The sequence below is a fragment of the Myiozetetes cayanensis genome, unplaced genomic scaffold (genome assembly GCF_022539395.1).
Source record: "Myiozetetes cayanensis isolate MyiCay16 unplaced genomic scaffold, myiCay2020 scf6-25, whole genome shotgun sequence".
NCBI classification, from domain to species: domain Eukaryota; kingdom Metazoa; phylum Chordata; class Aves; order Passeriformes; family Tyrannidae; genus Myiozetetes; species Myiozetetes cayanensis.
Genome location: NW_026087853.1, coordinates 9,154,982 through 9,181,533, shown reverse-complemented (window position 1 = coordinate 9,181,533; position 26,552 = coordinate 9,154,982). Strand labels below are relative to the sequence as shown.

General features: G+C 39.4%; 1 protein-coding gene across 2 annotated transcripts in view; it reads left to right on the top strand.

The window, feature by feature from the left end:
• The first annotated feature begins 410 nt into the window (after nucleotides 1-410).
• PPP2R5C (protein phosphatase 2 regulatory subunit B'gamma) overlaps nucleotides 411-26,552 on the top strand; it is a 78,976-nt gene continuing 52,834 nt past the window's right edge. The window contains exons 1-3 of one of the 2 annotated variants that reach the window (XM_050335514.1): nucleotides 411-499; nucleotides 2,089-2,154; nucleotides 17,065-17,224. In XM_050335514.1, the coding sequence (XP_050191471.1) occupies nucleotides 473-499; nucleotides 2,089-2,154; nucleotides 17,065-17,224 (253 nt within the window). In that variant the 5' untranslated portion in view covers nucleotides 411-472. Of the gene's footprint in view, nucleotides 500-2,088; nucleotides 2,155-17,064; nucleotides 17,225-26,552 lie in introns of those variants that run through there. The other variant, XM_050335515.1, reaches the window with a different exon arrangement.

The following is a 26,552-nucleotide window of genomic DNA, read 5'->3' as shown; positions in this document are numbered from 1 at the left end:
CTCACTACCCAGAGCGGCTCAGGGCGGGGGGCGTGCAGCGATTCCCCGCTTCCCACGGGCTGAGCAAGAGCCTGCCGGAGGCTCGGGGCACTGAGGACACCTCAGCCCGCCCCACTGTCCCCACTCAGCCCGCGGGGCCGCCCTGAGGCGTGGCCGGGGCCCGAACAGACACGCCGGCATCGTCCCGACCCCGCCGGGAGCGCCCCGGACCCTCCGAGCTCCGGGGAGGAGGGGGGAGGGCGGGGGCGCCCTCAGCCCCGCCCGCGCGGATGACGCGGCGCGAGGCGCGGCCCACGTGACGCGCGCAGCCAATGGGCGGGCGCGGTCCGGTCCCCGCGGGCGGGGGAGGAAGGGGGGGTGAGGCCGGCGCGGAGCGGGGGAGCGGCGGCGGCGGCGGCGGCAGCGCGGGGCGGGCGCGGCGCGGGCGCGGCGCGGGCCGAGCGGGGCCGGCGGGGGCTGCGCCTCCGCGGACATGCCGAATAAAAACAAGAAGGAGAAAGTGAGTCGGGCCGGGGGTCGCGGCGGGGAGGAGGGGTTTGGGGGGTTGGCGAGCCCCGTGGGGAGGCAGTGGGGCGCAGGCCCCGCGGGGAGGAGGAGGAGGAGGAGGAGGAGGAGGAGGGGCCTGGGGCGGGGGGCGGCAGCGGCGAGCGGAGCGCGGCGCCCGCTCCCCGGTGCGGGGCAGAGCCGGGCGAGGGATACCCTCCTCCTTCACAGCTGTGTGCCGGCCCCCGCCTTCCTCCCAGAGCTGGGCGCTGGGGAAGGGGCAGCTCCCGGCGGGGCCTAGGCCGGGGGTGCCGATGCGGGTCCCGGTGTCGCCTCGGTGGGGGCGGCCGCGGTTTCGGCGTGCGGGGGAGTGCGGGAGGGAGGGGATGGGAAGCGTGTCCTGCTCGGCCGCGGCTGACGGAGGCTGAGCGGGGAGAGGAGGTCTCGCTGGGCTCGGCCCGGGGGTGTTGGGGAGCGGGAAGGGGTATTTTCCAGGCAGGGCTGTGTGGGGGGTCTTTCCCCACAGCTGCTCTCCCGCGCCCCATCACGGGAAGTTTGGCTGCTGCGTAGCTCAGGCTGCGGTGGGAGTTGTGCTTGGGGGATCTCCATAAGTATCCCAGGAGCGCTAATCGCCTCTCGGGAGTCTTTCAGCTCCTTTTCCTGACAATAGGAGAGGATCTTTGGCCCCACTTCGCCTCAGGCTCCGCCGCCGCACCCGGGTGGGATTTGTCTGGCGGCCACGAAAGGGGCTTGCACGAGTAATGATGGCAGAAAACTTGTAAATCCAGCAGGAAGTTAGCTGGATCGCACTCTGTTTTGTGTGAGAGGCAATTAGCCATGTGAGTGCAAGTCAGAGACAGCGAAGTGTGCTGTCTGCCTCATCCAGCTGCCGGCCCTCTCGACCGCTCCCGTTTGCTGGATCCTGTTTGTCTTTTAGTTTGTCAACATCGCTTTAAAATTAGACGTAGGGAAGTTGGGTGTTGTGGTTTGTGGGGGTTTGTTCGCTTTAATTTTTTTTCCCAATATTCTTGGCACCTTTGACGTTAAAAACGTTGAAACTTTCTTTCACTTTTCTGAGAGTAACGTATGTCAAAAGTATGCTGAAGGTGAAGGATGCGAGTTAAGTAGGATGCTGTGAGAGAGAAAAGTGAGTTGTGGGCTCCCTTCTAATACGATACTTTCTAGTTCCTAGAATAGACAAAATAATGAAGTGTAAAATGTGTACTATACTCATACTGATTTCAAAGCTAAATTAAATATAAATATTTCTGAAGCTGTAAACTGAAGAGAGCAAGTTCACAGACATGGTTCAAATCACTTGCATTCTTTGTCTCTACCTGCTCACCTGTGGAAAGCTTGTCTTTACGGGTGAATTTTGAGGCATAAATAAAATTCCAAAGCCTTTCTACAGAAAAAAAATGTTTAAGGCAGCCTTGTAGGGATTGATAGTTCGGTATTAAGGTCTTCCAATAAAACAGTATAGTTTTCTTTCTGTCAATTTTATTACTTTTAGTGAGTGTCTAAAAGACCTGATTTCTTGACTTGAAAATCTGTCTAGATCTTCTTTTTAGAAAAACTGAGACTGCAAACTTTTTTTTTTTTAAGGAACCTACAAAATCAGTCAAGAGTGGAAAAAGTGGCAAAGATGGACAAGATAACCAAGACCATGAGGTAAATATTATTAAAATATGTAGCATTTTTTCACACTAATTTGTCATGACTTTTAAAGAGTGCTTTAAGTTTTTCTAGATCGTCATAATTTTGACATGATAGGTGGTTTTGAGGGAAAGTGACTGTGAACAACTGCCCTGGTATTTGACAAGATAAAAGAAGAAGCTTTTAAGGAAGTCAGTTTTATTTAGAGTAAATAAATATTTGCTTGCTACAATCTTTAATACTCGTCTGTTTCCTTTTTTGGTCATGGGATGTGCATCTGTCTTATTTTCTAGTGTTACAGTAAAGGTTTGGGCTTGTCTTCCAGTTGTTCACTGTAGTTTTTATCATTCTCTGTAATTCCCAGAGGTCCCTTCTCTCAAACTGTCAATGTTGGCGTGTCAGTTAAGTGTCAGTAACCTGTTATATTGTCAGGAGACCTTTGGCTTAATCAAAGGCTGCCAGCTGTTTTGTTATGTGGTTTCTTTTTATAGGTATACGATGGAGTGTTCCATTTTTGACTGATTATTGTGTTGTAGATGCTGATTTTTTTTCCGTCTGCATTGCTCTCTGTTTTGCCCACCAGCAAGGCACAGCAACTTGAAAGGGGTCGATTAAATCATTATTCACTCCCTTTCCCACATTAATTCAGAAACTCAGAATCAGTAGTTCTGCTGCATTTAGAATCTAGTGTTCAGGTGGTTTTCCTGAAATTTTCTTTAAAATATTCATACTAGCTTAAATGTAAAATGTTGTACTGAAAAGCTTATGTATTTCAGCCTCTAAACCACATGTCTTGATGCTGACAGATAATGTTGGAGAACAAAATACTCATCCAGCTTTACTGTTTTTCCTGCTCAGAAATGACTGTTAGGGATAGGTGGGTGGGAATATTTATTATATGCTTTCTGATGCACTTCAGTGAGTTCCAGTTTGTGTGTTGAGCAGAAAGATTCATGCTACTGTCATAAATTAATAAAGTCATCAAGTAAAAGTATTTTGGCAAATTCAGGTAAGAGTGGTTGAGTTTTGATGGAGGGAACCTCGGTACCAGAAGGGATCTTACCTACTAGGGAAGCTCGTAGAATGAAATGGGAAATATATCCATGTAGATGTTTATAATGGTGTAAATAGATGTACTTTATTGTCGTATGTTCTGCATTTATAGTATATTGCTGTGATGTTAAAAACAGTGTCACTTCTTGGCCATAATTTTAATTCCTGTGCAGTTGTAAGGATCATCATTATCAGCGTCTTTGCTGGACATTTGTTGACTACTTATTTTCTCAAGCTTCTGAATGAGAAGTTGCTAGACCAAGACTGATTTTTTTGTTGGTTTTTTTTTTTTTTTTATTCCCTCTTGGTACTCCAGGATAGAATATAAGCTCCCATAGTTAATAAACCAAGAACTTTAAATGTTAGCTGAAAGTGTATATGTGGGTTTGTTTGACATTTCTTTCTGTGTTTGCAGATCTGGCTTTTTATTTTTTAGACTTAAAATTTGAGAGAGATGAGTCTCAATAGGAGAATATATTTCAGTATTCATGCAGTGTTTCTTTTGTCCTTCTGGGTAGAATTCCCAATGACCGGTACAGTTTACTTGTCTGTGATACTTAATCATATGTGAATAGGGGCAGAATGGGAAAGGAACTGGGAATGTGACTGGCACATGTCGTATGTTTGTAATTCCCAGTGGGCATTAGTCTCCATATAATTTTGAACACCTCAGTGCTCGACTCATTAACTTAATTAATAGAGTAATTGCACACAAATAATAATGTAGACTTTGCATTCTAACGTGGCTGGCTGTAATCATGATGTATGTTAGCCAGAGCTTATATGAGCAGAAAGGAGGCTATTTGCTAACATAGTGAAGATTAGTAAATACAGACATAATCTGGAGCACACTCTAATACATTTTTAGGTTTCTTTTTTCTTTAAAGAAGGGTTTCTTCATGTTTCCTTGCACATATGTTTTAACATGGCTTTTTAGAAATCCTCTTCTAGACTATGAGTAGGTTTGGAATTATGCTGATTCGTTTCAGCTTTTTGTTTCTCAAAATGCATTTGATGCATATGCATTTGATGCAAATGAATTTAATGCAAATGGCAGATTGTAAAGACTAGAAACCGTCTGCTGTTCAAAGAACAGGGACAACACAAGCAGCAGCATCCCACAAATACTTTATTTATAGACGCTTTTATAGCACTTCACGAAATTCATGATGCCTTGAACTTCTATAGATAAAAAAGTACAACAGATCTTAATATTTACAAAAGTGAACACGTGTTTTTCCTGTCTTGCAGTCAGAGAAATGAGATTTCAGTTGATTGAAGCTGTAGAGCAAGTTTGAAAAGGGATTGAAATGACTCCTGGTGTGCCAGGTCAGAATGCTTATGCTGAAAGAGGGTGAAAATGACTTAAACTGAGGGTTCTTGCATTGGCTGTGCCTTGGTTACTTGATGTAATACTGAAAAGGCCTTGCAACGTGTGAAGTAATATGGACCTCTCCTCTCATTTGCTGTGTAGACAGCAGTTGATGCTCAAGGGGAGAGATTCAGAAGCAGTAAATGTGTGGTTTTCCATTCTGGTATACTTTTCTTTAAGCCAGTATGTGGCTTAGAAGGTTGCTTAACTGGGTATTGTGTAAAAATTGGTTTCATATTATTAATGATGTAATTGACTTGTTTCTTATATTGTTATACTTAGATACTTCCTCCCCCCTCTCCAAACCCTGCTTCATATCCCCTAGATAGGAGGACCTCTGTCACTTAGACTGTCCTTCTCTGTTTCCATCTTCTGTTCTTTTTGTGACAGAAACGCCAGAAATGCACTTGCCTCATTGATAAGCTTTGGTGTGGAGTTCTGTTTTGTCACAGGAGTGTGGAGGTCTACTTTTGAGTTAAGAAATTGTCTAATTTCTTTAGAAAGAGGCAGCTTGGTAATAGTTAATGATTGTTGAGAAACATCACTTTTTTCTATCTCTAGCAAAACCTAACACTTATAATAATTCAAAGGCACTACTTTAGCAGTGGTTTTCAAATACTGCCACAGGGGAAGGAAGTTAAAATTTGAACCCTATATACTCTTAGTTCTGTGGGAAGGTGTGTGCTAAATCTTGCACTTTTCACCAGTCACTGAAACGGTCCAGGAGCACTTGGACAACTGATTCACTGCTGAGAGTCACCTGGGGGATGGAAGGGCCAGAAGTAGCTGGTAACCTTTCATACTGGACAACAGTAGGTGACTGGGAGTGATGGCATCTTCTAGGTCTGGCTGGACTGGCTTTAGAAGGCATAAAACTTCTAAATTTAAAATCGTATTAATTTAGCTTCTGAGTAGTCTGTAGAAGGGAAAGAGTATTTTTGTTGTTTAAGACAGTACCAGCTGGGTAAATTGCAGCAAATGAGAACAGAAATCATGACTTGTTCTTCTGCCGTGCAGAGCAGCAAACGGAAGGCTAATGTGGTTTTGAGGAGCATATGTGTGTTACTGTATTCTCATTGTTTCCATGTGCTGCTCTGGTTGCTTCTTTCTACTTTAAAGGTATTTTGTTGTGGTTTTTGTAATACAGACAAATCAAAATGTAATAAAATACAAACTGCATTGGCCTTTTTTCTTGCTTTGCAAGAAATAGCTTCATGTATCGACAGCATGTGTTGCTCATGTTGGACTGTAATTGCTATTGAAACCAATTTTTAAAAAATTCTGTCTTGCCACTGTCTCACAGCCATCACTTTTCAGCAGATATACTAAACATTGTTAATAACTTCCAGTGCAGCAATTTTGTCAGGCTTTGTTTTCAGAAGTTTTTCTTCCCTGCTTTTTGAAGCCCTTTTTATTTAAAAATTAATTTCTTAGGCTATTCAACGTTTTTGATAGTAGAATTACCAAAAAATTACAGAAATCTCTCTTTAATAAGCCATCTTCAAAATACTTCATCAGAAGTAAGGGTTTTCATCTTTCTGAAAGAACTTTGAGAGGTGGCTATTCAGTCTTCCATCATCAACTTTCCTGTATCAGACAGCACATGGTGGGGAAAGACTGTCAGTATTCTTGCTACTACTTTTACTGATTCCTGATTCCATGACCACTTACGATTGTTATTTTCCTTAAAAATAAGAAACTGCAAAAGGAATAGGGAAACAGTGCCAGTGGTTTTGCTTGGGTTTCTTAGCAGAGATCATATGTAGAAGTATCCTAATATTTAAAGGAAAACAACAAATAGACAAAAGCAATAAATTCAGCATTTTTGTATTAACAAAATTCTGTGATCATCATCAGCAAGCTATTTAGAAAGTTGACTCAATATTTTCTATATTCTATTGATTATTTTTCTCATGTTTACTGTTTGTGTTTTGCATTGTGGTGCTATTTACCCTGAGAAACAAATGTATCTGATCTTCAAGATGTTGCATGGAGACTGTTATACAGTGTCCAGCTTGTGGCTAGATTTTTCTACTTCAGAATTTTTTAGGTTATACTTCAAAGTCTTGGCACAAGTAAGTACTAATTAGGCAGCTCATTAGGGACCGCAGCAGAGGAGCTTGAGGTTTGGGGATTGGAGAGGGGAGAATCCCTTTCCAAAAGTTTTGGGGTTGTTTTATATTGGGACTACTCCTAGATAATTTCTGGAAATACTTTCTTGTCGTAGTTACATATTTATTATCATTTGTATAAAGCATCCATCATTTAACTCTTTTCAATTACTGTTGTTCAGTCATTGAATCATAGAATGGTTTGGGTTGGAAGGGAGCTTAAAGATCATCTAGTTCCAATGCCCCTGCTGTGGGCAGGGACAGCTTCTGCTGGACCAGGTTGCTCAAAGCCCCATCCAGCCTTGCCTTGAACACTGCCAGGGATGGGCATCCACAAATTCTCTGGACAACCCATTCCAATGTCTCACCACCCTTGCAGTCAAGAACTTCCAGATATTCGATCTAAACCTACTCTCAGTTTCAAACCATTCCCCCTTGTCCGGTCACTACATGCTCTTGTAAAAAGTTTCAGTATACCTTTCCTGTAGGCTCCCTTCAGGTACTGGAAGGCTGCAATTAGGTCACCCCAAAATCTTCTCTTCTCCAGGCTGAACAAATCCAATTCTCTCATCCTTTCCTCATAGGAGAGGTGTTCCATCCCTCTCATAATCTTGGAGGCCTCCTCTAGCCTCACTCCAACAGGTTCATGTCCTTCATGGCATGACTCCAGAGTTGGATGCAGCACTCCAGGTGGAGTCTCCCCAGAGCAGAGCAGAGGGTCAGAATCCTCTCCCTTGACCTGCACTGGTTTTGATTCAGCCCAGGACACGATAGTCTTTCTGGACTGCCAGCACACATTGCCAGCTCACATCAACCTCTCACCCATCAGCACCCCCTTGTCCTCCTTGGCAGGGCTGCTCTCAATCTGTTCATCCCCCAGTCTGAGTTGACAACTGGAGTTGCCCCGACCCAGGTGCAACACTTGGTCTTCCTAAACCTCATGAGATTCTTGTCAAGCTTGTCCAGATCCCTCTGGATGGCATCCTGCCCTTCAGGTGTGTCAGCCTCCCACCAGTTGGGTATTCTCTGTCACTCAGTGGCACTGCATTTTTGGATACATTGCATTCAGCGTCTTTGAGGTGTACTTATTCCTCAGAAAAGCTGGTGTCCTTACTGAGAGATACATTTAGCATAGACTGGATGTATATCTTTTAATTAATGCCTGAAGTTAAATATAAATTTATTTATAGCTTAAAACAGTGTATTAAGGGTTTTCATAGTACTCCCTATGCACTCTCAGTTTGAGTTATATAGCTGTCTAGATTAGGAATGGCTGATAGCCTGTAATAAAGCACCCCCAAACCACCAGGTTTTCAGTGGACCAAATCATTGTGTTGTGCTTGGCGTAATCATCATCACTTACCAGTCCTGGCTGAACCCTGGCTGTTTCTTCAGTGTGTGTTCAGTAGAATGCCCCAGCTGGACTGACAGGGAGAATAGCCAGTGCTGTTGTGAGTCAGTCCCATGCAGTCAATAAAGCTGATTTGAAAATTGGTGGTCTTTCATTTGGAAGAAAAGTTACTCACATTACGAAATAAAATTGAAATTTTGAACAACTAGTCCCCTCAAATTTGAACCACAGAAGGATTATAAATGGACAGTGCTAGACCTTCTGTTTTGTGAAGCTTTCTAGGTATATAGTTTGGAGATTTCACTTTTAACATTAGCAAAACGGGACTTGAAACCAGAACTCCATATAAAGTTGGGATGGATTGTCTCTTATATCAGTTGCATGGCTGATGGGAAATAAAGTCTGTGGGTTTTGGAGTGGGTTTGTTTGGTTTTCAACTGGTGTGCCAACTTCTTGAAGAAATTAATTTGAAAACTAATTTTTGGTCACTGCTTGCGGTTCTGATTTTCTTTCCTAGAGAGATTATTTTAATGGGTTGATATAACCATTAAAAAATACTTAAATGTAGCAAGTGAATACACCCTTAGTACTAAGTGAGGTGCTATTTGCTGACTAGAAAGATGCACTATGTGTTACTCTTAAAGTGTCTATGCAACTTCTTGTTTGTCTTTAACTCCTGCAATTTTCTGTTTCCAATTTTTATTAGCATCTTGCCTTTTTGGTGTTGGGAACTGAAATTTCCTTCTGTGTTCAAAGCAAACGCACCTAAATACTGACTAATGGAGGAGGGTACCTTAGCAGGGCTTGTTATGTAACTTTAATACTATGCTTTTAAAACTAATGGAAATATTAAAATGTACCAAACGCTGCTGCACTCAAGTATTTTGTTACTTAAAATGAGATGCTTCTGAAAACAGGATCCTATACCCTTCTACTTCTTACGCAAGGCTGACAACTACTTGTGTAACATGAGGTGTGAGGACTGTGTGGTTTGTTTTAGTACTTGCTATCCTCTGCTTTCTAATCGTGCTTTCAAACGCTCTGAATCCTTCCTGAGTGGAAGCACAGCAATGAAGGCAAAGGCTGTTCTAGTCAAAAGCAGCAAAGTGACTTTTAAAAATAGATATCAGCATTTTGTAAACCGAAAGCATCCTTTTCATCCTTTGTTTCAAATTATTTGCCTTAAGTTTTTTTGTAAGAGTAAAGGCCTACCACTCCTTAGAGAGGACTCAGATGTACGTTAGTGTAATACAGAATTATTAATGTAGTTATCCTAAAGAGAATACAAATAGTAAGAATAACCAGGTAACTGCTGAATCCACCCATATGTTCAGACTTTAAAAACATCATATCTTGTATTTCCTCCCTCCTCCCCAATTTCATTTGAAACCAGAATAATTCTAGAAATGGGATAAGAGCTTTTGGTTATTTTTGTTTGTGTATTGTTCCCCCTCAACAGGCTTTCAGAGCCATTAAAAAAAATTTAAAAAATAACAACCTAGGGAAAAAAGTCCTGGATTATTCCAGAATATACATTTTAAAGGACTAAAAGATGACTGCCAAATGTTATCATTTGCTACACCTTTATAGTGAGTTTTCTGTACTTCCTCATCACTGCTTAATTTAGCAGTCTGAAATACTGACAAGTAAGCTTCTGCAGTGATATGTAAAATAAAAGCATTATATGAGCCAAAGATAAAATGATTTGGTGTAACAGTTCTGTAGAAGTGGTTAAGGTTATTATTCATAGAATCAGAATGGTCTGAGTTGGAAGGGATGGTAAAGATCATCCAGTTCCAACTCTCCTGCCATGGGCAGGGACACCTTCCACTGGATCTGGTTACTTGTCGTGGGCTGAAACTCTCTCAAATAGCATCTAATACAAATACCAAATTGGTGGGCAGGAGGCAAAGGGAAAAAATATTTCAGTATAAGTGTGTGAAGTGAGAGAAGCTGCTATGAATGGACCAGGGAGCACAAGAATAGACATCAGTGGTAAAGCCACAAGTGCAGTAGCCTTAGCTTATCAGTAGCTTTATATAATTAACATTTACAGTAGGGTACAGGAGTTGGTGACTAAAGCGAAAGAGTGAGTGTGTGTTTTCCTTCAAATGTGTGAGCCTTTTATATATATGTGTGTGTGTATATATATATATAAAGAAGTACAAAGATAGTTTTTGTTGGCTTGAGGTTTCTTTGTTGTTTTGGTTTTTTGGGTTTTTTTGAAAGTAAAAGGGTGTCTCAGGCTGATCAGGGAGAAGTTACAAATGAAAATGAAGAACTAAAGTAATTTAAACCTTATGTGAAGGTTTTGATATGTAGGACATTATCTGGTTAAAATCACATTAATTAGTTATCTGGTGGTTGCAGGTAACAATTTTTTTTTCCTAAGGCCATTTGGTACTTTGAAGTTTCATTATAGAAGATACATTAGGAAACAAGTGTTGCATTGCTGTCTGTGTTTGTGAAGTACCAGATGCTCACTGATGGTGGTGTTTCAGCAAACGCAAAGCAGAGTGAATCCTCTTACAGCCTGAGCCTCTCATCTTTGCCAGTGCTCTGCAACCTCAGGCTGCAGATCTGATCTCTGACTGAAAGGACTCAAATATTGGTTTGGTCCTGGAGTAAACTAGTTTAAATAAAATTAAGTTTACAAGAAACAAATGGAAAACAAGCCTTATGCTACTGATATTTAATTATGAATGTAAAAGTGTGTTTATGTCAAGGATGCAGTACACTGAGCTGAGACATCAGATTGGTTTGGTGTGTTGCAAGTCAAGTCTGTTACACAAAGCTGTGATGATACAATTCTTTAGAAGATAAAATTGGAGCCCTGTGTATAAGCAGCTAACAGGAAATACAAGCAGTGCTTTGTGTTATGAAAAATAAACAGCAGCAAGAAAGGCAGAAGAGTTTCAGCAGCTGTAGATCAATCTTCTGAAGTGGTTTGTGACTGTAAAGTTTGCTGTGGGCGCCCCTCCACAGTGAAAAGGGCTGGGTGGCCTTCACTTCCTATAGGGCATGTCCCAGTCATTGCTGCACTTCAGCATACTCCATGCTGTCTCAGACAAAACACTAATGGGACTCTGTTGTTAGACATCAGGAATAGCCAGCAGTAGCATTGCTATATGTAAATGCAAAATCACAGTTGCTAAACAAGTACTACAACATAAATCAACGAGTGCTGATTACAGTGTGCTAAAATATATCAACTTTGTCATCATCACCCTATTGAAAGGTTAATCTTTTTGCTTATCATTATAACAACATGGATCCTCAAAGCTTTAGGATGCAATTCTTGATATAGTAAAAACATGGTAATTTATGCTGAGACTACCATAGGACTATCCAGTGTATGTCAACTACTGAGACAGTCTTTAACATTAGTAAGCATATTTGCTAGAAGGTCAGCTGCAAAGAGCATTCCAGCAGACAATCCAGGTATAGTTCTGGCAGATGATTTTGTTGAGGAAAAACAACAAACAAAACCCAATAAACATCTAAACATCTCTGTGAAACCAGCCAAAGCCTTCAGCACCATAAGCTGCATCTCCAGAGACTCCTCCCTAAACTGTCTCTCCAAACAGTCTTGTGGTGGTAAAACTAGTGAACAATAATGGCATACTAGCAAGAATCTTCAGCAAAGAACCTCAGAAACATTTGCTGTCCAAAATGGTACCCAACAAGCATGTCATTTCCCTGCTGTTTTTAACTGTGTTGTTTATGGGATCAGTGCTCCTTTTTGTGTGTCCAGCTGACTCTGTATCAAGCTCTGTATAGTTTGCACTGAGTGTAGATTGAAAATACTGGTGCTAAAGATCATGGCTTATCACTCCATAACAAACTCCCTACTAGTGATTGGACCCTTGAATGAACTAGAAGTGCTGCAAATTACCTGGATAGCTCTGTCAGGCCTTACCTTTAATACCATTGATAACTAGAGTTTTTTCTGATGTTAGCCTCTTGGAAGGCATGTTGAACTGCTGCTGTTAACAACACAGCATTGAAATCAGGTGAAAAATAGTGCTCTCCTGGTAGTGTCTGCCTTGAACAACTTGCCTTGGTCCCAGCTGCTCATCTACCATCACCAGCTCACCTCCTGCAGGTATGCTGTGGATATGGGTACCAGGGTGATGGCAGCTGGGTCATATGCCAGATATGATCTGTCCTTGTTCCCACCCCCAAAACAGTAAATGAAGATCTGCAAAGAAGAGAGCTCCATGGTAGTGTTCAAGATTCCTGAAGTGTTCAGAGGTTATCCTACTACTTTGAAGTTACTGCAGTGGGAAAAATACTGCATGGAAGGTTCTTTAACTTCTCTCCACCCATTTTGACTCCTTGATCTTTGATTTCAGTTCTCTTCTTAAGAGACTAAATTAAATTCAGCTTCTCAGCCTAATTACATTGATTATGTATTAGACCTCAACCTGTTAGCCAAATTATTTTGATTACATACTGGGCCCTCATACAGTTCTGAAAATCAAGTTGTTAATGTCCCTTTCATGTTTTCTCATAATCTCTGTTTAGTTTCAGTAAACTGTATTTCAGTTTCATTGTAAGTATGTGTTAGATGTAATCCAGAATGCTTTCATAGCATTCTGAGTCTGCCTTGGCAAGAAACGTGCTCTTCTGGGTGCTATAGATCAGACCTCTGTTTATCTTAATGAAAAATAAGTCCATGGAGGCTACTTACTATACCAAAAGGAAAAGAAGGTAGGGATTAAATCTGCATTAAAATAAGCATTTTTCCTCCTCATTCAGATTCAGACTGGTGATTCTTTTACAGTGTTCTGTGCTTTTTGCTCTGTGTACTTACATTTCACAGGGAATCCTAATCATGTGTTAGTGCAAGGTTCAACTGTCCAGATTTCATAGTCCAGAGTTTTTTTCTCAAGGTTTTTGCTGGTATTTGGCTTGCTACAGCCATTGTGGCATGGTAATACCACCCTGATATAAACTTGAATTCAGCGTGATACTCATTAGAGGAAAGAAATTTGCGGATTAGTGTTTGACCTGTGTGGAGAAACACCATACAGGGTGCTGCCTAGCACCACGTCTTCTTCAGGCACAGAATCTCTCTTGCCTTGTGCTTATGTTGTCACTAATAAGCCATGCAGTCTTTTAAATCTTTTAATGACACAGGAATCCAAGTGATTTTACCGTCCTCTTCAAATCCTCACCCTGCTCTGACCAGTTTATCTTAGAAAGCAATATGCAAGCTTGCTGCATCATTATAGAGTTATTAGCAAGTGTGGTTGGAAAGGTAAGGTCAGACAGAGTTCCTCTGGTTGCTCTTGTTTGTCAAGGTAGCTTGAATACCATTTTTGGGGGACTGTCAGAAAGGGAAGGATAGAGTCTTCTGACCTATTGACATACATGGGATGTGGGGTGGACCCTCCTTACAGGTCCCAGTATGGTCACTTATGTCTTAGCTAATCACCCAAAAGTAAAAGTTGCACCATGGGATGCTTGATGATGATCAGTTTAATTTAAAACCAAAAATTGGCTGTAACTTTAGATGTACTTGGCCTTTTCTTCCCCTGGTTGCAAACTTAGCATTGTACTCTGACCTGTCCTTAACCGGGTACCTGTCAGGGGGGTGAAGGATCCAACTTCGCTCAAAAAAGTTGAGACAAAAAATGTACCACACCATGCCTGATACAGGATGACTCAAAGGATGCAAGGGCATCCTCAAACTGTTGAGACTGGCAGGAAACCTTTTCCTCTCCTTGTCCTTCACTCTCTTGGATTATTTTTAAGCTTAGTCAAAGGCACTGATGAACATAAACCATATACTTTTGATTGTTAAAAACAGAATTTAAAAGTTGGAATCACACTATTACTGATTGTCTTAATGTTCAATTAAGTATGTAAAGCTCTAATTTTTAAAAATAAATTGATGAAAAAAACTGAGGGTTGTGTTTTAATCATGATCTGAAGAAACACATTCTCAATCTGACATTTTTCAGAGTAGTCTGAACACATTTTTAGAGGTTTATCAGCACTTTTGGAATTGAATGTATCTGTCAGTATACAAACGTTTGGGTAGGAGGGAGCCTTTGCCAGAACAAGGAGAAGAATAGGTATTTCCCATTCTAGTCACAGGAAGAGAATTGATAAAAACGTATCTGTAGTTTGACTGTTGTGGTGTCAAATACATTGAATTGTTCCCTGATGCAGCAGAACATCCATTACTTATTGTTAGGAGTTGTGGTTTCTGAAGTAGTTTGGTTTGTTACTGGGAGGAGGAAGCTGAGCTTGGATCTTTGATCTGAACTAACAAACACTGTACCTTTCATGAGAAGTGTGTTACCTTGAAATCTTTAGCAGATGAATACACAGAATTGTTAGTATAAACTTGTTGGGCTTTTTTTAGAGGTCTGGTTAAAATTGCTGAGCTGTGTGGCTTAAGTTGACTTAACTCATTTTCTCCAGTTACCCTTCTATCCAAGGGCAAGCTCTGGAGGCCGGATCTCCTGTGGTAGCACCATAGTGCCACTTGCAGAGGTCATGGGGTACAGCTGTGTGGCATTGAAGTAACAATGACTTAGAAACTGTTTTGGCAGCCTTCTGGTATGTGCTGGCTGACTGGAGCACGGTTGAAAAGCAGGGATGGTCATGCTTGACGATGGAAAGGAGGAGGAAATCTGTTGGATAAATGGCTAGTGATTCAGGGCTAGAATTACTCTGGAGTCATCATTTCTAGATGGGAGGTTGTCATAGCAACAAAAAATGCTTTTGTTCAACATTTCGTACTAGAAATGGTACCCATCCTCTTAAATAACCACTTGGGCTAATTTTAGAATTTATCTGCAATTTAGAATACTTGCTTTCCTGAGGTATGTGCTGCCTTAGGATACTGTAGTGTCTGCGTGTGTGCAGGCACATGTGAGCACCTGTTAGTCTGAAACTGAGAATTTGTTTGGGAATAGAGGAAACAGGAAGTGGCTTTTCCCGTTCCAAGTAATGAACAAAATGCGGGTGGCAGTGGAAGGTAACCACAGAGAAACACCATTAGGCTCAAGCACAATATTGAAAGTCCAGAATCCTGTGCAGTAATAGTTTTTATAATGAATCTTAATAGCATTGATTTTTCATTACATGGAAAGTCATTGCTTCCTAATTCTTAGTGCTGATTTTCTTTCTGCTTAGTCTATTAATATTTTTATTTGTAATGCTTTTTTTTTTTTTTTAAATTTCAGTTAATGGATAAAAATTACCTTGCAGATCACTTGTATTTCAGCAAAACCACTTTTAAGTATTTAGTGTTTGGGATTAAAAACTGAAATAGTCTGAAAAATGTGATGTAATAGGTATTACTTGTACAGAAATGCTTTTAACTTGCTGATGTCTGCCATTTTTATTGAAACAAGTTCTAGAGTGGTTTTGGTAACTGAGACTTCAGTGTATTGTCTCCCCTTATTTGTTATATAAGGCTGTAAGGGGGTTTTATGATATTAAATTTTCAAAATGGGCATCTTAAATCTGTTTAGTGAAAACTAAATGTTACTTTCAGTTGCTTTGGTATCTTAAGTACCGTGTGTATATTACAACATAATACAATTGTTAATCTATTCTTGAAACATACATCATTTCCCAGTTATGCTACTAGGACAAAATCTGAATAAGATTACTGTCTTGGAGACTCTAAAGGTAGATAAATTTATGTATGGGAACACTTCAATGTGCACTGAATGTGTACACTCCAAGACTATGCAAATTGTTGATGAATAAGCTTTTCTGGAAATACTTTCTAGAACCTGAAGAAAATTGGTTTCTCTTATTTTAGCAATAGCCCTATGCAAATGCCATTGATGTTATTTCGAGGAGGAGGGAAGCACTGCTTTTATACCTATTATACTTAACAAAATGCTAATTAAATCAATTCAAGCTGCTAAAGTACCAGCATCACAACTTGATTTCCATCATGAATTCCATTCCCACATGATTTTTTTCCCTATTTCATATCTTGTGGGCACTTTCTGAGAATATGGTTTTTCCTGTGAGGAAAAAAAAAAAAAAAAGCCAAGGTATATTTTAAGCTCTGTGTGCTTCTAACTTGCAAACTTTAAAGACTTCTACAGCAAATTCAGGGCCTGCAGAATGAATTGCAATATTGCAGTAAGATGTCCTGATCAGCTGTTTCTATATTTTTAGAGTAGATCACTCCTAGATGTTTTATCATTCTTGTAAAGAATGCCATGACATTATTCATATTTTAAAAGTTAACTATTGCGTTCTTTAAACCTGCTTTTCCTCCTTCAAAAAAAAAAAAAGGAATGAGAAAGGCAGCATCACAAGTTCTGACAGGCTTTTGTTAATGATGCATTTTATTCAGCTTGAGAGAGAGCACTGTCAAGTGTAGTCTGGGAAATAACACCAAACTGGAAACCTAGAGTGGGAACCATTTTTCTGGTTTTATGTTGTAAACTTCATACAGAGGAACAGTGACAGTCTGATAAGGATTATTACAGTAAAAGCAACTTGCTCTGAGTAGGCAGTAAACTGCTACACATCTTCATATATGTTTTAGAAGCTGTTGAAGCTACTGCAATAGTAAGACTCACTCCTTATAACTTTTATATCAAAGCCTGAATGCCCCAGCCAAGCCTGGGACTCTGGCAGCAAGGCACAGGACAAATAGGCAGTGAAAGGTTCAGCTGCTGTAAATAGACAAGTTCCTGTGATCCCTTTGAAGCTGAAGTTGGATACCTTGGAGACCTGGAGTTCTCAGAGGCAAAAAGGTGAGATTAGCTAAGGAAGAACTACATTATTTGAAATTTTCTTTTCAGTTGGCTGGTAACTTCAAATAAAGGGGCTAGTCCATGTGCCAAGGTGATCTGTTCCCATCTGTGTGAGGGCTGTGGTACAGAAATGGACACTGAAAAGATAAGCAGAAGAATAGATGACTGTACATTCAGAGGATGATGAATAAGAGCTTATTTTGCTTCAGTCATTGCTGTAACAAAAATCGCTTTTTATAAGATTTTCTTTCCAAGTTCAGCTGCAATTAACTGCTTTAATTTCTTTTTAAACAGGTGTCAAACAAAAAATCAAATAGCACTCCTCCCCCAGCACAACTATCTAAAATCAAAGTACCAGCACCACAGACAGTAGTGAAGAAGGAAAAGCGGCAGAGTTCTTCAAGGTTTAATGTTAGCAATAACAGGGAGCTTCAGAAACTGCCAGCTTTAAAAGGTATGTCTTTCTAAACTAGAATTACTCTTGTGGGGAAACTTGTGCGTGAGACTGAGGAGCATTTCAGCTTTATTCTTATATCTGGACAGCATACATAATATATTGAGTATGCACCTATGCACATGGCACATACTTGCACTGGGGTTGTTTTTTGTTTTGTTTTGATTCATATTTGAGGACTTCCAGTGTTTGCTTTCTTGGCAATCATTATAACCAATGTCTGTGTGACAGCATATTCACTCATCTCATGTAAAAGCAGAATATTTGGGCACTCTAAGCAAAATATTAGGCATCTGTCCTCAGTGCAACATGCTCAAACTCTGCTTTGTTTGTGCTGAAATTTCTCTTGGCATTATGAGAAGACCTGGTTCTGTGACTATGGGTCTATGACTGTGGGTCTGGTTCTCTAGAGCATGGGGGCAGAATGGCATCTTTTTGGTGAATGTAAATTTTTCCTTTGTCGATTTTAAAGCTTTCTGATCCCTTAGAATTCTATTTACTGCCATCTGTGATGAAAAGATGATGGTAATTGGTGTGTCTTCTCTTCAACAGCTTTTATCTTTATTTTAGCTACCTGTTGTGTAGATACATGTTTGCGTAGTGTGCTATGGTAGCTTGTAGTAGTGTTGGGGTAGTTTTCCAGGTGGGGTGAGATGTTCTGATCTATTGGTTATGAGCTACTGATTTGCTCTGAAGGTTTATTTGAGAGAAAAAAAAAAAGCTGTTTTGAAGTGCAGCATGTACTGCTTTCCAGTGTTCAAAGTTGGTAGTGAAAGCCTGATTGATCACTGAAATGTTGAGTAGTACTGGTGTAGGCAATGTGAAAATACTTGGGACAAAACTTCTTTCCTCCAGTCATTGTTTTCTTATTATAATGCATTACTGTTTCTTGAAAATAAACTCAGCTTCTCAGCCCATCTAAATTGTACTGCTTTTCATACAGATCCAATTAGTTTGCAAGATTCTTCTCTTCACACAGATATTGCCTTTACAAAAAGAATCTGAAATACTGTCCATCATGCCAGTATGACATCCTATATACAAGATGCTGTTAAAAGTTTTTCAAGACTCAACTGCTTCTTAATTAGTCCATTTCAATCTATTTATTAAGTTTGTTAATAAGAATATTTAGCACCACAGCTTATGAATAATATGTTCTGTCTTTTGAACTGACATAGTGGGTTCACGCACAAGCTGTGACATCGCAGGCATGACTGTCATGAGCAAATGACACTGAATTAAAGTGGTGATTTTTATGAGAAGTTATGCATACAGCCACCTTGACTGGAGTAATCTTTTGTTCAAAGACTCAGCCACAAAGGAAAATATTCGTTACTTTGTCCTATTTTAAATACAATGTTTCTGGTCACGCCTGGAACTGCAGCTCAGGGAGACCAGAACTGAGCATGCCATTAGAAGCAGAGTGGACAATGAGCTGGAAATGGGAAAAATGAGTGCAGATGAGAGAGGAGGGAAGGAATCCATCTTACAGTGGGTGAGGTGAAGTTTTAGATCTGTTTCCACCTTGGCTGTGTTGCAGTTTAAACTAGAAGGCCAATGAAGGGCAGAGAAATACCTGCTTGGGCAGTCTTAAAAACTGTCTAAGGTATTTTCTGAGAGCATTCCAGAATTTTTGACACAGTGTACTTAGATGTGAAGAAATGGTAGGAGTGTTGTTGTACATGTGCATTGTATTTGCATTTCAGTCTGCAGTCACTCCCCCCACTCTCAGGTGAAATGAAAGATCTGGAGCTTCTCAAGACTGGTGGATGCCTGGTGCTGTATGTACATCCCCAGCCTGTCAAGGGCCACAGTTTGTTATGGAACACTGGTGCAATTGCTGATCTAGTGGTGGGTAGTAATTGCTACCTTTTATTAGTAAAGGTAATAATAGCTTTATTAGTAAGCTATATCCAGTCCCATGGATCATAGCAGGTGTCTGTATAATTGCTCTGCTCACTGTACGTGCTTAATCCTGACGTAATTCCAAACTATTATTGCTGAGAATACTTTTGGCCAGTGAAGCTGTTCCTCTAATGTGTGCAAAGATACTTGTCTTGATGTGCATTTAGTGGGTAAAGTGAACCTCAGAAACTTTCTTTTTGGACAGCTTTAAGTGTGTTGTTTGATGCCTGTGTCTGGACAGGAGTTAAATTGGACTGACAGGCTTTAATTTAAAGGGCTGAGATTATTAAGGCGAGTTTCACTTCCGTGAAGTGTTGGGAAGAACACAGTGTTCCTTCAGGTTAGCTGTGTTTAACCAGCTTTCCAGCTCCTGTTATTTGTAACAGGTGGCTGTATTTCTACAGCTACAGTACCTGGGTAATCTTTCTTTTGTCTGTAGTAGACCAGGAGATGTGCATTTCCATAGAAATGTTGCGTTGACTACTGTGTGGGGTGATGTACTTTACCTGAGATTGTATTTTTAAGCACAACAATAGAATGGTACTGTCTTTGCATACTTTAAGGTCCATATTAGATATGTGAAAGCTTTTCACTGGTAAGTTCTAAATGACCTGCAGCATTGCTGAGATAACCACCTTTCTTTTTTGCCATAGGCAGCAGATCACTTGAAATAGTGAGAAGGGAAAGGGGGAGCTGCCAAAGTGGGTTTTCATCAAGATTTTGTATTTAGGAAATACTTTTTTTGGTCTTCAGGCATGCTGCAAACTTTCTCTTGGGCGTTGCACAAAAGTGCTGATGATAAGCCTGCGGAAATACCAGCATATTTGCCCTGGTGTCTGGTATTAGTGTGGTTTGATTTGTGTTCATTGGAGCAATTTACAATTAACATTGTGCACCCTCAGATTATTCAGGAAATGGAGGAGCAGGATAGCTTAGATAATGCACAAAGAAAAGGAAATAGATTATGAATTAGGGAGCTCTAAGAATAGATCTGAACATAGAAAAGAGAAGTCTCTGATGCAATTTGTTTGTAGAACATCAAGATCTATATTTTAGCGAAGCTACAACCTAGTGAAGTTCCCTGCAGCACAGTGCAATGCAATCTGATTTAGTTTGGGCAGAACAGGTAGCTTGTCTGCCCACACATAATCCAGAATTATTTCTGGAGAAGTGTCTCCTTGAAAAGGTCTTACCTGTTTTCACCAATAAAGATAAATTCTGTACCAATAAGCTTGTGCTATGTTGAGTTCTGCTTAGCCACTTCCTTTGTTAGGTAACATTCATAATACGGGTACTTCAGTTACAGAAGGTTGATTTTTGCTCAAGTTGTTTAGTGGGAAAAATTACTTATTGGACTTAAAGGTGTCTTTTATTTGATGGTGATCTGAAAGCTTTCAGATTAATGCCTTGGTTTTGTCAAATATAAATAGCAAAGGGTGCTTTGGCCTTCAGAAACTTATCAGTTTCTTCAGTTTTGGTTTCTTAAGAAGGCAGTTTGTAATTTAGGATAGATTAAAATGGTTTAAAAATTTAAAAATATGTTCTGTATGAGGTAAGCGGCATAGGTGTTCAGTATTAATATTTTACAAATATATTTGAAAAATACCATATCCAAGCTCATATGTACCTGACCACTGACACACTGAAGGAGTTCGTGCTCATTGCAACTGCTCTCATGTCAGCTTTATGCAAGAAACTTGGGTTCATTTTTACATATGGATAACTTTTTCGTTGTAAGTTAGCAAACAATTCCACGGTGTTCCATGATTTAGTTTGTTGTGTGCTGCAGTTTATTTCTGGTGAAGTTGATGGGTCATCTTCATTTCAGTGCTTGATTCTAGGTTACCTCTATGAACCCAAATAGATCATATACTGGAAAAAGCTCTAGAGGTTGAATCTGAGGGGTGTGTGCTGCTCATCCTGCCATGTGAGTGTGTTGTGTTACGAATTGCATCCTCTTTGCTTGTGCCCTTGACAGCTGCAATAATACATTTTCCCTTCAGGTCTCATGGAGTTAGTATCCAGACAATCATACTGATCAAGTGTCTAAAAATTCTAAACAAAAAAATGGCCTGGATTTAATGCTGGGGGAAAGAAAGGGTATGGGTTTTTTCTTTTTTCTTTCTTTTTTTTTTTAGGTTTGGTTTGAGTTCTTTTTTTCTTTAGTTTTTTATGAAGTAATTGCATTTACTTTCAGATATCTTTTTTTCCTTCTCTTACTTGCATATTAAGAAAACTTTACCACGTAAACATTTGTAAATTCTATAAGCTTAGTTTACTATCTAAACCTTTAGGAGACCAACTTAATGTTTTCTGAATTTTCCCTGGAACATTTTTTGTAACAGTTCTTGGTGTGTTTTTTGTTTTGTTTTGTTTTGGGTTTTTTACTTAAAAAATAAAATTCTATTTTTCCACTCTGATTTTATTGAAAATGTAATTGTCCCCTACTACAAGAGAGTAGAGAGTGAATTTCAGCATCTGCACATCTGCAGGACTTAGGCTGCTGCTGTGATGGACTTGCTGAGTAATTGACCAAGATCAAAAAGGAACATTTCATAACTGGTTAAGTAGCAACCTAAATGTTAGTGTGTTTCAGTTCTATTCAGGAATATTAGTACAGAAAATAAAATTTAGGTTTAATGCTTAAAAAAAGTACATTTTATTAAAAATGAGAATTTATATTCATAAAAAATTATCATTTTACTAATACTTCCATTGCAGTTTGGCAGACAATTTTTCCCCATGGTACAATTTTGCTAATTTTGTATTTCTAAGATACGCCCTTACCCATTATCTGCATTTAGTTTATGTGCTCCAAGAGATTTTTAACTGTGCAAATAGGTGAATGTACCTGTATTTGTACATGTTATTTTGCAAGAATGTGCTAATTTTACTAAACAGTAAATGTAGTAAACTGTAAAACAGAGAACTTGTCCAGAGTGGCGAGTTTTTTTTAAGGATGTGGTCTCAATCTTTACAGTATGTAAGAAAATGTTGCAATGAGAATTCTTAAATGCAACATTAAAACATTCTGACTGGGATAAAATGTTTTGTTCGGTTGTGTCACAAATCTAACTTTAACCTACAAGTAATAGTCATTAAAAGAACCTTCTCTGTCAGGCTTAGAATAATGAATTTGATACTTAATATTCTCAACTGTTGCAAACTTTCCCAGTGAACATATGTTAGTCATGCATATGTAAATTTGAGCATGATTCAAAAATATGCTTTTTTGTGGCATTTCTGCATATACTTTTTTAAAGCTGGGTAAAATCCTTTTATAACCATGTAGAGGACTCTTGGGATGCCAGTGTCGTGATTTAGTTCATGGGTTTGGGGTTTTTTTGGGTTTTTTGTTTGGGATTGTTTTTTTTTCAGATAAAAGTGAAAGTTGTTTGATATAATCTTAAAGCTGGTGATTGCAGTTCAGCTTTTATTTTCTAATACAGTTCTGAATTTATTTTAAAAATTACTGTTTACCTCCTGGAGTTGGATTTTTGTTCTCAAAAACATGGATACAATACTCATATAAATGTAAATATCGAGGCAGGAAGAAATTAGTTACATTGACAGCTTTGTACATACATACTGGCTTTTAGTGCTGAGAAGTATAAATTGTTTTCTTAATGTAGAATAACTGCATGTGATATGATTAAACAGATTCTGGTATTTTGTTGTTGAAGATCTTGCCGTGCATGTTGATCAGTCCTGGTTTTGATCTTCTGGTGGAGACGCCGGTTTCTGCCTTAGCGTGGTTTCAACATTAAAAGTACTATCAGTCCTATCTATTAGAAAACAAAAAACAACAATCAAAAAAACCAACAAAAGAAAGGGGGGAAGAAATACTGAACATGACAAGTCATTTTTCTGAGCACATTTCATGCAGAAAGCGTGGCTCCATTTTTTTTTTTTCTTTTTCAGGCAGAGACTTCAGAGCTGTGCCAAATTCTGACTCTGTTCTGTGTAAAAGAACATCAGGGTGGTGTCTCAACTTGTCTGCCTGTGATACAGGCCTCTGATAGGGAGGCAAGCATTATTAAAGCTTTCCTAATGTTTTTAAGCCATAAATGGCTGTCTAGGAGATAGCTCTGTTTTTATTATCTGGACAGTATTAAAGTCTGATGAATCAAAGTTGCAGAAGAGGTGATTCTAGTTTGAGTCTGATACCTAAAAAAAAAGTAACAGTTGAAACGAATTTTGATTGCTAAAACTGTTGAAACCATGAGAAAGGAGGAAAAAGTAAGAATTTCTCAAGATGTCAGAAATGTAAGATTGTGTGTGTTTCTCAGTTGCAGAGTACAGATAAGTAAGCAAAACTGATATCAAGTAAAGGAAAAAGCAGATCAAGTATTGTTCTCTGTGCTGCAGAGAAATTCAGCCATATATGTTGATAATTTCCACAAACTCTTCTTGGAATATGTTCAAACTTAAGCAGAGTGTGTTACCTGTTCATTTAAAACAAGCATCTGTTTTCATGATTCAAAAGAGACTGAGTGGACATGTGCAATGTAATCAAATTTATGGGAATCATAGTGCTAATGGACTGCTTTGGGGTTTTGAGGAGCATTTTTCTTCTAAGCTGTTGGAAACGGAGATCTCAATGTTTAATATCACTTTCATTGCAGAAACCTACTCCTGCCACTTGTAATTTATGTAGAGAACAGAGTTGCAGTACTTTGGCCTTTTCAGATTAATCATGCTTCTTGAGGGCCTGCGTGGCAATTAAGGAATTGTGTCCAGCTGCAAGGTGGTAGCAGCACTGTTTAGATGAAAGTATTTTATGCAAAGCAAGATGGTAGATTAAACAAGATAATGCTACTATAAAAGATCATTTGCCCTAATTCATAAGGCACTTAAAAGGCAAAACACTGAGGCAAAACAAATTCATTCTCATGCAAAACATCAACGAATGCAGCTTTGTGAAACAGATTATTCTCTTCTCCCTAGTGAGCTACACTGGACTAATTCAGTTTTCTAAGTGCTGTCCTTCTGATCCTGACTCTGTTCAAGCTTTTAAAGGCTTTTCGGCAGCCCAGTATTTAGTTTATTAAAACAAAAAGTCCATAGTGGAAAATACTGCAGAAGCTTGTTCTTTCCTACATCAGCATGATTAGGTGTATGTGTTGGATCATGTGGAGGAACTGTGGAGGCTCTTTGTCCTGTTACTTTAGCAACTTTGTCCTTGATCTTTGATCTTAAAAGCATTATCAGTGTTGCATAAACACACATTCCTGTATTTATTTTTCTTTTAAATGTTTTAGAATAATTATTGAAAACGTGTGCAGTAAGCATATATGTTTCTAAAAGCAAAACCTGGGAATTGTTTAGTGTTTATACAGAAAAATATGATCTCCTAAATTAGTAAATATTTTAATATTAATGACTATAAAATAATATTAAAATAGTTAGAAATTATCCAGTCCCAATCGCTACATACCATTTTAAAGATAAGAAGCATGATAGCTGGTGAATGAAGAACTACCGAAAAAAGGTTGTAGAGAAAAATACTTTGCTTGAGTGTGTGAATTTTTTCCCCTTAGCTAGTTTTACATGAAATCATAGGCTTGGATTAATGAGCCATTTTTCATTTCAACTGCCCTATCAAACACCTACTCATTAGTCAGCAGCTGAAAGTGTTGGAAGAATGCGCTACATCTGTCACTGGCAGCATTTCCTACCAAACTTGTTTCCACTGAAGCTTGGATAAAATCCATAAAAACAGGATTTAAAATGTGGCATTGCCTTATTTTCTAGATTCTAACCTGTCTCTGAATTCAGTTTAACTCTCTCTTAAATTAAATGTCTTTTATTATGCCCTCGTTTACTAAGTGAATATTTTGTTCCATTGCACAGATCTCCTTATAGTCAAACCTACACATTTTTGCTGCTGCACTGAACTTCTCTCTTCTTAAAACCTCTACAGATCAAACACTGAATGCAATATTTATATATGTAAATGTAAATCAGTGTTTGTTGAATAACTAGCATGCTCTCAAACTCTCAGATTTCTACTCCTAAATGCAGTTTTTTATGCTTAATTTCTTGAAAGTGCCATGTGTGATCTATGCAATAAGGTCACAGACAGGAATGAGTTTGGTGGTATTTTGGTGGAGTTTTCACAGGGCTTGATTAAAATAGTGTGCCAGTACTTAAAATGAGCTTCTGCAATCTGCCCTGGGAACTGTATTTTTGTACCAGATGCTATTTTTAAAATACATTTCTTTTAAGGTAATAATTTTTTGTGTGTTGTACAGCTTTGTGTACTCAACCAATATCTACTGATTTCTCTCCCTGCCCCCCACTTACAAAACCTTTTGAGTATACAAGATTGGCTGAAGGAAAACTTGGCACTGTTGAGCCTATGTGCTACAGTGACCATGCAAATATTGGGAAATCCAGATAGTGACAAATCCAGTCGCTGGCAGATGTTTGTTAATTCCACTTTTAACCATTTTTTGCTATACTAGAAGGAGTTTTTCAGCATGGAATGTAGAATAGTCTTTTGCCATGCTTCAGTCCTGAGAATTCTTTAAGGAAGCTGCATGATAGTTCATACTCCTTTCATTTATCCAGGTAAGGATTTTTTCCTTCTGTTTTCTTTTGATAGTTTGGTATTAATGTTGTGTTCACTGCCTCTGTTTTGTTGAACAATTTCCTCTTGGCTGTCCTTTGGAATTGAGTCAGAACCCCATAGAACAAGCCCAGTATCCTTTTTATTTCTATAGTTTTTCCTCCAGAATGTGTAGTATCTAGTACCTTTTCTCCTCTAAAACAAAGTTATTCTCTTTTTGTTCAGGGTTGTGAGGAGACCCTTATTTTCTACAACCTGTCATCATTTATGAGAATAGAAAGTTTTGTGTTGGCTGTACTTGGAGGGGGGGAAGTAAACTACATCGCTTCTACCAGAAAAAACGAGTCATGTTTATTCTTATCCCTTTTTTGGGTTGCTGTCTGGTGGGCCAGATAATGGAATCAGCACTTCTCAAACTCACTCTTTTTCTTCTCATTTTAACTCCACTCAGGATTCTTAATCTGGCTCGACCATGCAGCTGCACAAGCCCTCGTGCAGCAATTCCAGGCGGTTGTGCGCCTGTGCCTCAGAAGAGATGGGATTGCAGCAGTAGCTCATACAGGTTTAGCTCAGCTTAGACTGCATGGAACACAGTCTGTGTTAGCAGAAAACTAACCTGACAATAAAGTGGCTTTCTGTTGGCCTAGTGGGCTACACCAACTCAGCCGTGGGTCTGGTGGCAACTGAAGCAAATGAGAACACAATATTTTCAAATATAATGAGAGGAATGCAGGAAGGGGCCTGAAGCAGTCTGCAACAGGCCTGCCTTAGGTTGCTGAGGAATAACAATTGTGTAGTTATACCTTTAGTAAACTTAGAACTCAGACTAAATACCCTCCCCTCCTCTCTCAA